At 39.2% G+C, this 12,318-nt stretch overlaps 2 protein-coding genes and 1 non-coding gene across 3 annotated transcripts; 2 read left to right on the forward strand and 1 right to left on the reverse strand.

Annotated features, from left to right (window-relative positions):
• Window positions 1-1,866: 1,866 nt before the first annotated feature.
• LOC111787830 (pectinesterase inhibitor-like) lies at window positions 1,867-2,334 on the reverse strand. Its single transcript, XM_023667889.1, has one exon. It carries the CDS (start codon window positions 2,332-2,334, stop codon window positions 1,867-1,869), a length of 468 nt encoding a protein of 155 aa, XP_023523657.1.
• A 1,549-nt stretch (window positions 2,335-3,883) lies between these two features.
• Window positions 3,884-5,280, forward strand: LOC111787539 (aspartic proteinase PCS1-like). Its single transcript, XM_023667530.1, has one exon. It carries the CDS (start codon window positions 3,884-3,886, stop codon window positions 5,144-5,146), a length of 1,263 nt encoding a protein of 420 aa, XP_023523298.1. The 3' UTR covers window positions 5,147-5,280.
• Window positions 5,281-7,109: 1,829 nt separating this feature from the next.
• Window positions 7,110-7,248, forward strand: LOC111789456. Its single transcript, XR_002814354.1, has one exon. It is a non-coding gene; the product is annotated as a small nucleolar RNA Z247 (small nucleolar RNA).
• Window positions 7,249-12,318: the final 5,070 nt, after the last annotated feature.

Genomic DNA, 12,318 nt, shown 5'->3' on the forward strand with positions numbered 1-12,318 from the left:
TATTCAATACTTTGGATTCTATTGACATTGTCCACTTTGAGCATAAGCTCTCATGACTTTGGTTTTTATTTCTCGAGCAAGTCTCGCACCAATGGGGATGATGTTCCTTACTTATAAATCCATTATCATCCCTTTAATTAGCGAATGTGGGACTACTCATCTCAATAATCCTTAACATCCTCGTTCTACTTCATATGTAAGAGGGACCTATCGAGTGTCTGAATGCTCACGTTAAATTTGATGAATTCATTAGCTGAATATGAGATGACAGAAGTTGAAACACCGCTAATTGAAAGCATTGAGAACCCTTACATGGAAGCCCCCTAAAGTTTTTAGCTACTCTTCAAAATATAGTGGGAGAGATGGAAGAGTCAGTGGCAAGGTCTTATGTACGTTGAGACATGAATTAACCACGTATCAACTAAGAGAACTATGGCCAACTTTAGAGTCATGCACAATTTCATGATAGAAAGTGAAACGAACTGCTCAAATATACTATAGCATCATGATATAGTAAAAATAAAAGTCATCAATTTAGCAGCCCTACCTATATTACAAATGGTACCGGATTGAAATATATATATATATATATATATATATATATATATATATATATATATAAAAAGGGGGAATGAGAATTAAAAAATGTTGTACTTCATATTAGAAAGTTCTCCCAAAAAATTTTGCTCACTTCACAAAAAATGAAATAACTCTATGTTTAATTTCTTTGATAAATATCAAAACCCATTTAAAAAAATTACAAAAACCAAAAAGAAGAAAAATCGATGTCACTTGTCTATCTTGTGTGGAGGTCACAACCTACATGAGGCGGATAGATGTCACTTGTCTATCTTGTGTGGAGGTCACAACCTACATTTTGTCAATGAGGTGGGCCTCATGTGGTCGATTGTCACTTGTCTGTCTTGTGTGGAGGTCACAACCTACTTTTTGTCAATGAGGTTGTGCACGCTACTTCCACTTCTGATTAGAGGGAGGGTTGGGCTTCCACTTCTGATTAGAAGGAGGGTCGTTGGGCCAGGAAACCTTTGGCCTTCCGCCTAGTCATAGTATGGAGGATATTGTGAGGATACCTTATCTTTATTTCTTTGTTTTTTACAATGCAAATAGGAGCGGTATTATTATGTCGCTGGTGCAAGATTGAATTGTCATTGAATGTATCCATTTTTATTCTGAATTGTCATTGAATATATCCATTTTTATTCTAATAGAATGAAATTCGATTAGATATTAAAAATAAAATAAGTGAATGAAGAATAGAAAGAAAAAAAATGAAGGGAACAAATGATTCTAGAAGGGATTATTCATCTTCCTAGCCTTATATCAGACAAATTCCTTTTGGCGAGGAAACCTTTGGCCNTTTTTTTTTTTTTTTTTTTTTTTTTTTTTTTGTTTTATAATGAAATTGGGTCGATTCATGACCTAGTTTTTCTGCACTATAAACTCGAAACCAATCCAAACCGACTCGAATCCAAAAAGAGAATATGAAATCGAGTAAGCTTTTGAACAATTTGGGCAATTCTCCCTCATACTCATTTTGGCAATTCTCCCTCCATACTCATTTTGATTCGATTCAAACTAGTTTCTTTAGTTTCATCATCCGCTGAGGAGGTCTATAAATCATTAAGGCTATTGAACCACGAACTAGAACCTGTGACCTTTAAAGTTGGAGAGCAGTAAAAGTTATCGAGTGACCCTAGATTAGTATCAAGTCATATTAGATTTAGGTTTAAAATGTGAAGGAGTCGATGTCCAAATTTATAGGATTCAAAACAGACATATTATTGATTCATGGCATTCTAAGTACAGAGGTTTGTAGTATAAAATGAAGAAAGGTTGAAGAAGGAGTTAGGCACGCCCAAGAAGAAGATTGGCTATAGCCATGATGATACTACAAATATCTTCCACAACCTTCCCGTTGCCAGACAGCGCCGATGAGTCCTTCGGCGGCTGCATGAAGCTATCCAGACAGTCACCGGCCTCCGTCAAGGCTATATACGCCATACTGTTGACGCCATTATAGTCACCTTTCCCCAAGCAGTTCTTCCCATCCACGATGTCGTCGACGACATTGTTGTAGTGTTTAGCACAGGTGGCATAGCGCTCCTTAAGCTTGGGATCGGTTGCCTTGGACTCTAAGGATTGGGCGAGGACACGACTTTGAGCAGCCTTGTCGTTGGCGAGGTCGAGGGTGAAGATGGCCAGCCCTTTTAGGTCTGTGGTGCCAGCAGAATTCAACACGTTAAAGCAAAAAGATGGGTTTCTAGTTTTCTTGCAAACGGTGGAAATGATGTCGTCTTTGGAAGCTACATGCATGGGCACCATCCCATTGAAGAACAAAACTGAAAAGACAATGGAAGATANTTTTTTTTTTTCTGTCTGTTTTGCTCAATTAATTCATAGGGAGGGTTTACATATTTATACACTCACAATTTTAAGTAAAATGCTATTATTAAAAGAAAAACGAACAAAAATAGACCGAATAGGTTGTGCTTTTTTCCTTCCAAACCCAATCACAAACTTGGTTGGGTTATTATGCACACTTTTCTGGACAATACACAGTCTAGTTCTCCTCTGCTTAAACTAATAATATTTATTTTACGAAAAAAAAATCAAAGTTATTAATGTAATATTGAACAATATGTTAGTTGACATGCCAGAAGATCATATTCAATAAATAACCTAATAGGTCGCCAAATATTTGTTTTGCCAATGTTTTTTGGGTGCATCTCGAAAAGTAGTCCTTGCCATCATTGTGTGTTTTGACGTGAAAAATGTGAGTCAATAAACTCGACTTGTTAAAATCATGGATGTGGGAATCATGCATTGAGAAGTTAGTAAGTCAATAAGCTCGACTTGGTTAAAATCATGGAATGTTGAGAAATTAGTAATCATGGAACATTTTGGGGCAATCACGAGATAACCGAGACCAACCTCGGTCCACAATTTCCTGCAAATTTGTTAGAGGCATCATAAACCTGAACATAATATAATGTGCATGGTATAACGTATATATAGAGACATTATGCATCATAGAACGTGAAAGTAATCACAAGATACATAACATAACATCATATATATGTCTCATTGGATCCCACGTAACATAACATAAATTTAGTTATAACATAACACCATACAAGTCAAAGAGTCACAAGTACGACACGTGTAAGGGGCATAGAGTACAAGTCGTTCATACCTTGTACAATTCATCTCACCAATCCAATAGTAAAATCACTTATTTGGTTGACCCAAGCAGTCACTAAATTTTCTAAATTACTATTTGTTTGATCCTACTCACCTAGGTTTTGTTTCGAAATTGACTCCCAACCTAATTAAAGGTTGGTCCTACTTATCAAGGTGAAATCTACTATCATACTGTTATTAAACCGAGACTTCGTTCAATTTATCACTATGAAATTAATTGAGTTCATTGAATTTATCACTATGAACTTAATTCATTTCATTTAATATCATAGTTTTGAACTAAAAAAATTACATATTCAAACTCTATTACATATATAGTCAAACTAAAAACAAATAATTTTATTCTGGGCTACCAGACATTTGTTCAAACTAAAACTAAAATCAGTTGATAATACTTCCTTGAAATAGGATTTTTGAATTCTCCACCCTACATTTAATTATATGCTCTCTCTTTTCTATTTTTACTCTCTATATAATCTCAACAACAGCTCCATCCAAAAACACGTTGGATATGATCCACTAACAAAATATATCGAGACAACAACAAAGAGAATAGAAAAGAGTTTCTTTTTTAGTTGTTGCTTTTTTTTATTATTTGTTTCGGTGTATTTAGACAGTTGGTCATATCCAACGTCATCAAAACTGTCACAAACCCATAATCATGCCTCTCTCTCTCCTACTGCTCTCCCTATTCGGTCTCTTATTCTCCCCATCAAACTCCCTCTCCCTCTCCTTCCCTCTGACCTCCCATTCTGTCTCCTCCCAAGAAGCCTCCCTTTCCCTCTCCTCCAAAACCAAATCCCATGGGAAGTTCCCCTTCCAGTACTCCAACGCCCTTGTGGTGTCTGTTCCCATTGGATCGCCACCGCAGCAGATGGACATGGTCGTAGACACCGGCAGCCAACTGTCCTGGATTCAATGCCACGGCAAAGTAAGGAGAAAATCAGTGAAGTCCATGATTAATGTGTTTGACCCTTATCTCTCCTCCTCTTTCTCTTTCCTTCCCTGTAACACCACTCTGTGCAGACCCCGAATTCCCGATTTTACCCTTCCTACTTCTTGTGACCCAACTCGCCACTGCCACTACTCCTACTTCTACGCGGATGGGACCCTGGCTGAGGGTAATCTCGTCACTGAAAAATTCACCTTCTCCAATTCCTTAACTACCCGCTCCCTCCTTCTGGGCTGCGCTTTGGCCTCCACCCAAAACAGGGGTATGTTGGGAATGAATATTGGACGCCTCTCCTTCATCTCCCAGGCCAAAATATCCAAGTTTTCCTATTGCGTTCCGGATCGAACCGGGTCGGATCTAACCGGCTTGTTCTACCTTGGAGACAACCCCAACTCCGCTAAATTCAAATACGTCAACATGTTGACTTTCCCCAAAAGTCGACGCTCCCCGAATCTTGACAAGTTGGCCTACACCCTCCCGATGAAGGGGATAATAATAGGCAACAACAAACTCAACATCTCGCCCGCCGTTTTCAAACCGGACCCATCTGGGGCCGGTCAGACCATGATCGACTCCGGCTCCGATTTGACGTATTTGGTAGATGAGGCCTACAGCAAGGTCAGAGAAGAGATGGTTAGATTAGTGGGGCCTATGATGAAGAAAGGATACGAATACGCTGCTGTCGCCGACATGTGTTTCGACGGCGCAGTGGCGGCGGCGGTGGGTCGGAGGATCGGCGACATGTGGTTCCAGTTTGAGAATGGGGTGGAGATATTGGTCGGGAAAGGGGAAGGGTTATTGACGGAAGTGGAGAAAGGGGTCAAGTGTGTGGGGATCGGACGGTCAGATAGACTTGTGACTGAGAGTAATATAATCGGGAACGTTCATCAGCAGAATATGTGGGTGGAGTACGATCTGAGCAATAAGAGAATTGGGTTTGGTGTTGCTAAGTGTAGTGGATTGAAGGCATGATCATGGACGGTGGAGATTCATACTATTCTTTTGTGTATCTATTTATATTACCAAATTTTGTTTTTAACAAAATTTGTTGTAATATCAATACTTATTGGTGAAGTATATGACTATGAAATAGTTTGTTTTTTTAAGTTTCATACTTCCTAAATACAATTTAATGGGTTAATTTATAAAATTTTCAAAATAAATAAATAACTAAACTTGTTCTCCCACTAGGTACTCCTAAATATAATTTAATGGATTTATTTATAAAATTTGCAAAATAAATAAATAACTAAACTTGCTCCCCCACTAGGCACAACTAAAACTACCTCATTAACGTGCCTTCTATAACTCATGTAACTTACTAAGGGTGACAACTCGACTATATATACCACATAGACCTCAATCCCTCTTGGCTAGTTCATTAATAGGACCTATATAGGTCACGATCTCATGTATATATATTGATGTGTACACTGAGGATTACATGGTGAGCTTTGATTCGATCACTGAGGATTACATGGTGAGCTTTGATTCGATCACTGAGGATTACATGGTGAGCTTTGATTCGATAACAAACCTCAATCTGGATGACGTACTACTAAGTTCAGATTGCGCCGAAAATTGCTAAGAGAAGGAGCTAGCATTGGCTTTGTCATGATATTGGCAAGCTGAACCTTGGAAGACATGAGTCGCACATGAAGTTGACGAGTCGATACTCATTCACGAATGAAGTGATAATCAACCTCACCATGCTAGATGAAAGATTGGATTGGCATACAAATAGGTGGCACCAATATTGTCACACCATAGGCTAGGTGTTTGCGCTTGCGAAATCTCGAGCTCAAAATCCCGAGCTCACTCAAGAGGACTTGGATCCAGATTCATTTGGCAGTGGCATCTACAATTGCCTTGTATTCAACCTCCGTACTAGAACGAGAAATTGTCGATTGTTTCCTTGAACTCCAGGAGATAAGATTGCCACCAAAGAAGATTGCATAGCCTCATTCGACGGTCATCAAGATTCCCGACCCAATTAACATTCGAGAAGGCACTAATTGTAAAACACAATCCCATATCAATAGTGTCATGTAGATAACGGAGAATTTGTTTCACCGCCGCCCAATGTACAGAAGTCGAGGAGGACATGAACTAGCACACTCTATTGACATAGAAGACGTGTCAGAGACAAATATTGGAGAGCACCAACGACACTCCAATAGCAAGTAGTATTCTCGAGAGCTTTTCACCACCATAGTTTAACTTCTCAAGCATAGGTGTGGGCACACCCACCTTTGGAGGTGCATATGAGTTCTGAGCAATAAATCTTGAATGTATTTATGTTGTCTCAGAACAAGTCCATTGAAGTATGGCGGACCTCATTCCAACCATTGTGGAGATCCGTGATTCCTAACATGGTATCAGAGACCAGGTTTATTCATTAACAATGTCAACCATATCTTCTTCCTCCTCCCCATCAACCATCTCCAACACGATCTCATCTACCATGGCGTCGACCTTTGGCCCAATCCCTCTCCACCATGCTGTCACAATCTGTCTCACCAAAAACAACTTCATCATATGGCGCGCCCAGCTCCGCCCCTACATACGGAGTACAAAGCTTATGGGCAACCTCGATGGCACCATTGTCGCACCTACCAAGCTGGTCCCTTCCTCAACCGCTGCTTGTGCTGACCTGGTCTCTAATCTGGCCTATGATCGGTGGTATGATCAAGATAAACAGGTCCTTAGCGACCTTCTCTCCTCCATGTCTAAGAAGATTTTTCACGATGTGGTTGACGCTACTATGTCCAAGGAGGCGTGGGATACCCTGCAACGGATGTTTTCATCTTCAACTCATGCTCGCACTGTTTAGATCCGTGTTGAGCTCATCATGTCCAAGAAACGCAATCTGTCTACTGCAGATTATTTTTGAAATATCAAAGGGCTGGCCACCGAGCTAGCCGCCGCTGGTCCTGCCTTGCGGGATGATGACGTGATCGCGTATCTCCTCGCTGGTCTTGGCCCTGACTATGATCCCTTCGTCACCTCGATGACTTCTAAGAGTGAAGCCCTCACGCTTGATGATGTGTTTGCATATCTAATGGCATTTGAAGCTCTCCAACTACAACACCAAGCTGAACTTCAGTTAAATCCTGGATCTTCAGCCAATTATGCTGGTCGTTGTGGTCAGCAGAAGAACCATGAGCATAGGGATCGTGGTCGTGGCTGTTCTTGAGGTGGCGCGCCCTCTCGTCCTGCTGGTGATCATCGTGATCCTTCTGCTCATCCTTCCTACCAGATCTGCAGCAAAGTGGGGCATACTGTCTTTCGCTGCTAGCATAGGATGGATGAGTCCTATCAAGATGAAACTTGTTCTGCGACACTGGTGGTTACATCCTCTTACAAGATTGATCAAAATTGGTACAGTGACACAGGCGCCACTGATCATATCACCAGAACCTGGATCGTCTTGCTGTGCGTAAATGCTATCATGGAGGTCAACAAGTTTAAGTCGGCAATGGAGCAGGTTTGCAAATTTTGCATACAAGTTTTTCTTTAATTAATACTGTTGCTCGTTCTCTTGCATTGTGTAAACCCAAAGGAGATTCTCCTACTATGAATAGATATGACATTTTCTACGTTTAACACAAAGTACATGGTAAACCCACAGGAGACAGTGGGGTCTGTAATTAGGTTCTAGTACCTTAGTAACGTAAAACAACAGTTCATTTTGTATAACCAGCATAACATACACTTTAGGACACTTACCGATTGTCCAACACATAACTGAGAAAATATTTGCTGAATCACTAGAAAACAAACTATATTTTAGTGTCTAAAGATCTATAACACTAAAAAGAAAAAAACGGTAAAGTCAGAGGAGAAAAATGGGCATTTTGCTTCTCAACCCATTATAGGGGACTTGAGGATTTCCCACAATGCGCCTGCAAAAGAGAAAAGAGAAAGAAAGAAAGTTGAGAGAAAAACTTGAGAGGAGAAAAGTAAACAACTGGACTTCTCATCGGAAAACCATCATCGAAGTTCACTCTCGACCAAGACTTACACACAGGAACTTCTTCTTAAAGAAATGGAGGACTCGTGTAGTTGAAGTTCCGTTTTCCATCAAGATGTGAGAGGAATTCGCAAGGTAAGATCTCGAATGTTCCTCTTCATATCTGAGATCTTCCTTTGGGAATAGAATGCTAAGTTTGATATCATCATCTAGGGAAGATCCGCCGCTAATTTTGTGAAGAAAATCGGTCGGAAGCATTGAGATCTGAGAATTCTTACAAGAACGGTAAGGGTGCTAACGGACCTCCTTCCGATGCTCATAACTCGTCGTATGATTAAGCAAAATATATATATATATATATATATATATTAGCACATAGTTTGATGAAGAAATCATTTCGATTTGGATTAAAGATTGGGAGATAAAAAAATGAGAATAACGTCGAAAAACTAATCGAAATCTCATTTTTTCTGTTAGGAGGAGAGAGAAGGCGACGACGTGCCACGTGTTAAATGGCAAGAGATTTCTCGTGCGTCGATAGCCACTAGACACGCGTCGAATGCCCCCTAAAGCGACGTGGTTCTATTCTTCCAGCGACACGTGTCTACGGCAGTGCCAACCCGACTCGCGTTCCTCAGCCGCCCCGATACCCGCATGACGAACCGAACTACAGTGACCCGCGGTCTAACCCAACAACCGATGACCTGCAATTGCAGAAAAGTGTGTGCTCGGGTCACTCGCGCATGGAATCTACGATTGGTCTTATCTTGACGAGTGGGTAGCGCGTGGCAAGCGCGTGTAAGTATGTTTTGGCCTATTCCACTTTTGTTTGCCTGATTTTCAACCTGATTCCTATTCTAGCCCAATTTTTATGTGATTTAGGACCTAGTTGCAAAATCGGTATTTTTGGACACTCTATTTACTTAGGAACCCTAACGTAAGGGCACACGTCAACCAAGTCACCACACGGTATTTAGGAAGAGATACTTGTAGGATTCGCTTGGTTTGCATGCATGCTAGAATATTTTCCTTAGATGTAGGTTTTCTTTAAATGTATTTGGCTTAGTTCATTAATATGAAGAATGGATGTAATATGTGAAACATTATGCGAACTCTTTGAAAGTGTGCAAATATGCTTTAAGCTTCCATTGTATTTATAGATATTAATTCATGCTGAAAGGAGGATGAGAATTTGTGAACTCTACGCTCCGGGAGCCTAATGGATGTTATCGCACTATTGAGCATGTTTGTTTATTTTTGCATGAATTATGTATGATTATGCTAGATACAGTTGCCTGCACACTCAGTTAGCTTTCATGAACCAATGTAACGATAAGTCTAGGGTTTTGTGGTTAGAGTGACAAGTCACTAAGTAAATACCTAACCCTTCCCCTAGGAGCCTAACAAACCACCACGGCATACAAACCCCAACTAGAGTACCCGTAACGACCCGAAATTTTCTACTTAATTTAAGGTCGCTACTGTATACCTACCATAAACATTGAATGCGGAAGACTTCATTTAAATTCCACAAAACATAACCTTTAACTTAAAAACACAGCCATGGACTTACGTGTTTCGAAAACATCTTTAAAATACACAACAAAAGACCCGAAATAAAATAAATAAGCGTTTAAGTTTAAAACATCCTATTCTATCCTAAGTCTAAGAAAATAAATACCACTATCCTATGCATGTGCCATGATCTCGAGTTGCGATGCCGTCGTCAGCCGTACAGGAATGCCTTGCCTTAACCTGAAAAATGTAGTAGCACATGGCTTGAGTATTTAAAGAAATACTCAGTAAGTGACCCCACTATTGGGGTTAAATGCAACAATCACATGCAATGAAATGATGGGACCTATCTTTCGTTTCGTTTCGTTTCGTTTCGTTTCGTTTCGTTTCGTTTCGTTTCCTTTACGGTGCTGTCCTAACGAGTAATCGTGGATATGTACCATATACTCTACACACAGCCCATATGTGCGAGTATGAGCTCACCAGCTAGTTCGCACACCGCTGGGCCACTGTCCCTAGCCGGTGGGCATGCTCTGGGGGCCCACCGGGACCCGTTAAAACTAAAACCGTCACGGCAGCGCTATGCAGGGCATAACGATCGTTGTCCTGCCATTTGGATGTACGCGTCCGTACCCTCGTGATGGGATAGGGGTATCCCCCCAAATGCATGATCACACAATATGCATGAGGTCCCACTAGTCCTACAGTCATCATTTAATGAACATAACCCCGTGTCACGTTTTCATGCTTACATGTCATTCTCATTCTCATTTCGTTACATATCATACATATTCCTAGCGGGGTTATGTATCATGCAATTTACCGTATTTCATGTCATACAATTCATTCAGTTACATTTCAATACTCATACAACAAGCCATAATCGTACAAGGGCCACACATCGTCACATGCATTCATATCACATCAACTAAGCAGCATAAATAACATACATTCACGTTCACATGATTTCGTACTTAAGCACAATAATCTAGCATACAATGTATCATATCATAACCAAGTCATAACGTAAACACTTCATAGTCATATCGTTCTCTAACTTACCATAGCCTTAACGTTCTTATACCTATCACAGACATATCATTACGTGACGTACCTTAGTCATATCGTCACAAGAATGTACCCTAATGCTATCGTTCTATCAATCTATCACAAACCTATCCCTTTCTACCCATAACCTAACCGTATTCTTTCATCAATCTCTCCTATCCATAGCACTCCGGTATGTAACCTAACCTTAACGTTTCATGAACGTATCTTACTCCTATCGTTACATTTCGTTTTGTGCATCCTTCTCGTATCCTATCTCAAACATATCCTTGAGCACATCGTACCATAATTATTATCATACAATCCACATATTATATAACATAACATAACATATAGGAAGCATATCGATCCACAGACAATTCACACATATCAATATATATGACACGTGCAGAACCACAGGGCACGTGTCAACATCAAATATAACCATGCCGATAGTAAGGTCACTTACCTGGCTAGCTTAAGTCGTTGTCACGAATATATCTTTAATGAAAGTTTGATTCCGTCCTTTGAAATCCGGGTCAACCTATATGAGCCCATGACATTAGTTTCGGGTTTGAATTCTACAACATTATTTCTCTAATTTACATTGGTTCATTGTTAGAAGTCTTGAAATGTTATATATCTATAATTATATTTTCATTGGTTCATTGTTACTGTGGTATAAAAAGTAGGTACAGTTATTTTGAGCTTTATTATTTTCTCTATTTACCCTCTGTATTTACCTTTCCCTTCATATTTAGTTTGTGGTTTTTAATTCCCTAATCTCTTTTTTTTTTTTTTATTTGTTGCCTTTTAATTCTGTTCTCATGTATTCCAAATTTACGGTGGATCTCTATTTCTAAATATTCCATAATCTCAGTGTTTCCTACTTCCATCTGTTTCATATTCAGAAGTTTTCTTGGCCATTCTATTTCTAATCTATTCATATTTAATCTAATATTACTAATATGACATGATTGACTAGAATTGTATAAATGATTTGACATTTAATTTCTAGCTAAAAGATGGATCATAATAATTCAACAACTATAATTGGTTGTGATTTCTAAAAAAAAAATAGGATAAAAGAAAATGAAGATTTAATACATACCTTATTGATCAGATCTATCTTCACGTAAATCTTCAGCAAACCTCAACTGGGTAAATGTTTTTTTTTTTCTCAAGTAAATCTGACAATTATTGTTTTTCTTTTTCTTTTTGCACTGTTACTTTCTGGAGTCAGGATAGGGAGGAGAGACAATTGTGGGAAGGGATAAGAGGTTAGTGGAGAGAAGTGGGGAAATGTTGTTTTTATTTATTTATTATTAATATTTTAACTACCTTATTATAATTATTTTTATTTGTTCTTTTATTTTTGGCTGTTACATTATATCCCTCAAAAAGAAACTTTCGTCCTCGAAAGTGTTTTAATATTAGAATAACTCGGGTTCTTATTCTAAGAGTTCTTTGTTAAGTCTTCAAGTACCACTAAGTAGAAATTTTTAACAAGTATACCCTAATCCATATGAGTCATAAACATTTATTCGCATGCATCAAACTTATCACTTGGTATTCGTAGAAACTTTGATTTCATATAAAGTGTCTTGCT

The sequence above is a fragment of the Cucurbita pepo genome, chromosome LG02 (assembly GCF_002806865.2).
Source record: "Cucurbita pepo subsp. pepo cultivar mu-cu-16 chromosome LG02, ASM280686v2, whole genome shotgun sequence".
Taxonomy (NCBI): Eukaryota; Viridiplantae; Streptophyta; class Magnoliopsida; order Cucurbitales; family Cucurbitaceae; genus Cucurbita; species Cucurbita pepo.

Bases quoted from the DNA above. Each gene is read 5' to 3' on its own strand.
- LOC111787830 (XM_023667889.1), bottom strand. From the start codon at position 2,334: ATGCATGTAGCTTCCAAAGACGACATCATTTCCACCGTTTGCAAGAAA.
- LOC111787539 (XM_023667530.1), top strand. From the start codon at position 3,884: ATGCCTCTCTCTCTCCTACTGCTCTCCCTATTCGGTCTCTTATTCTCC.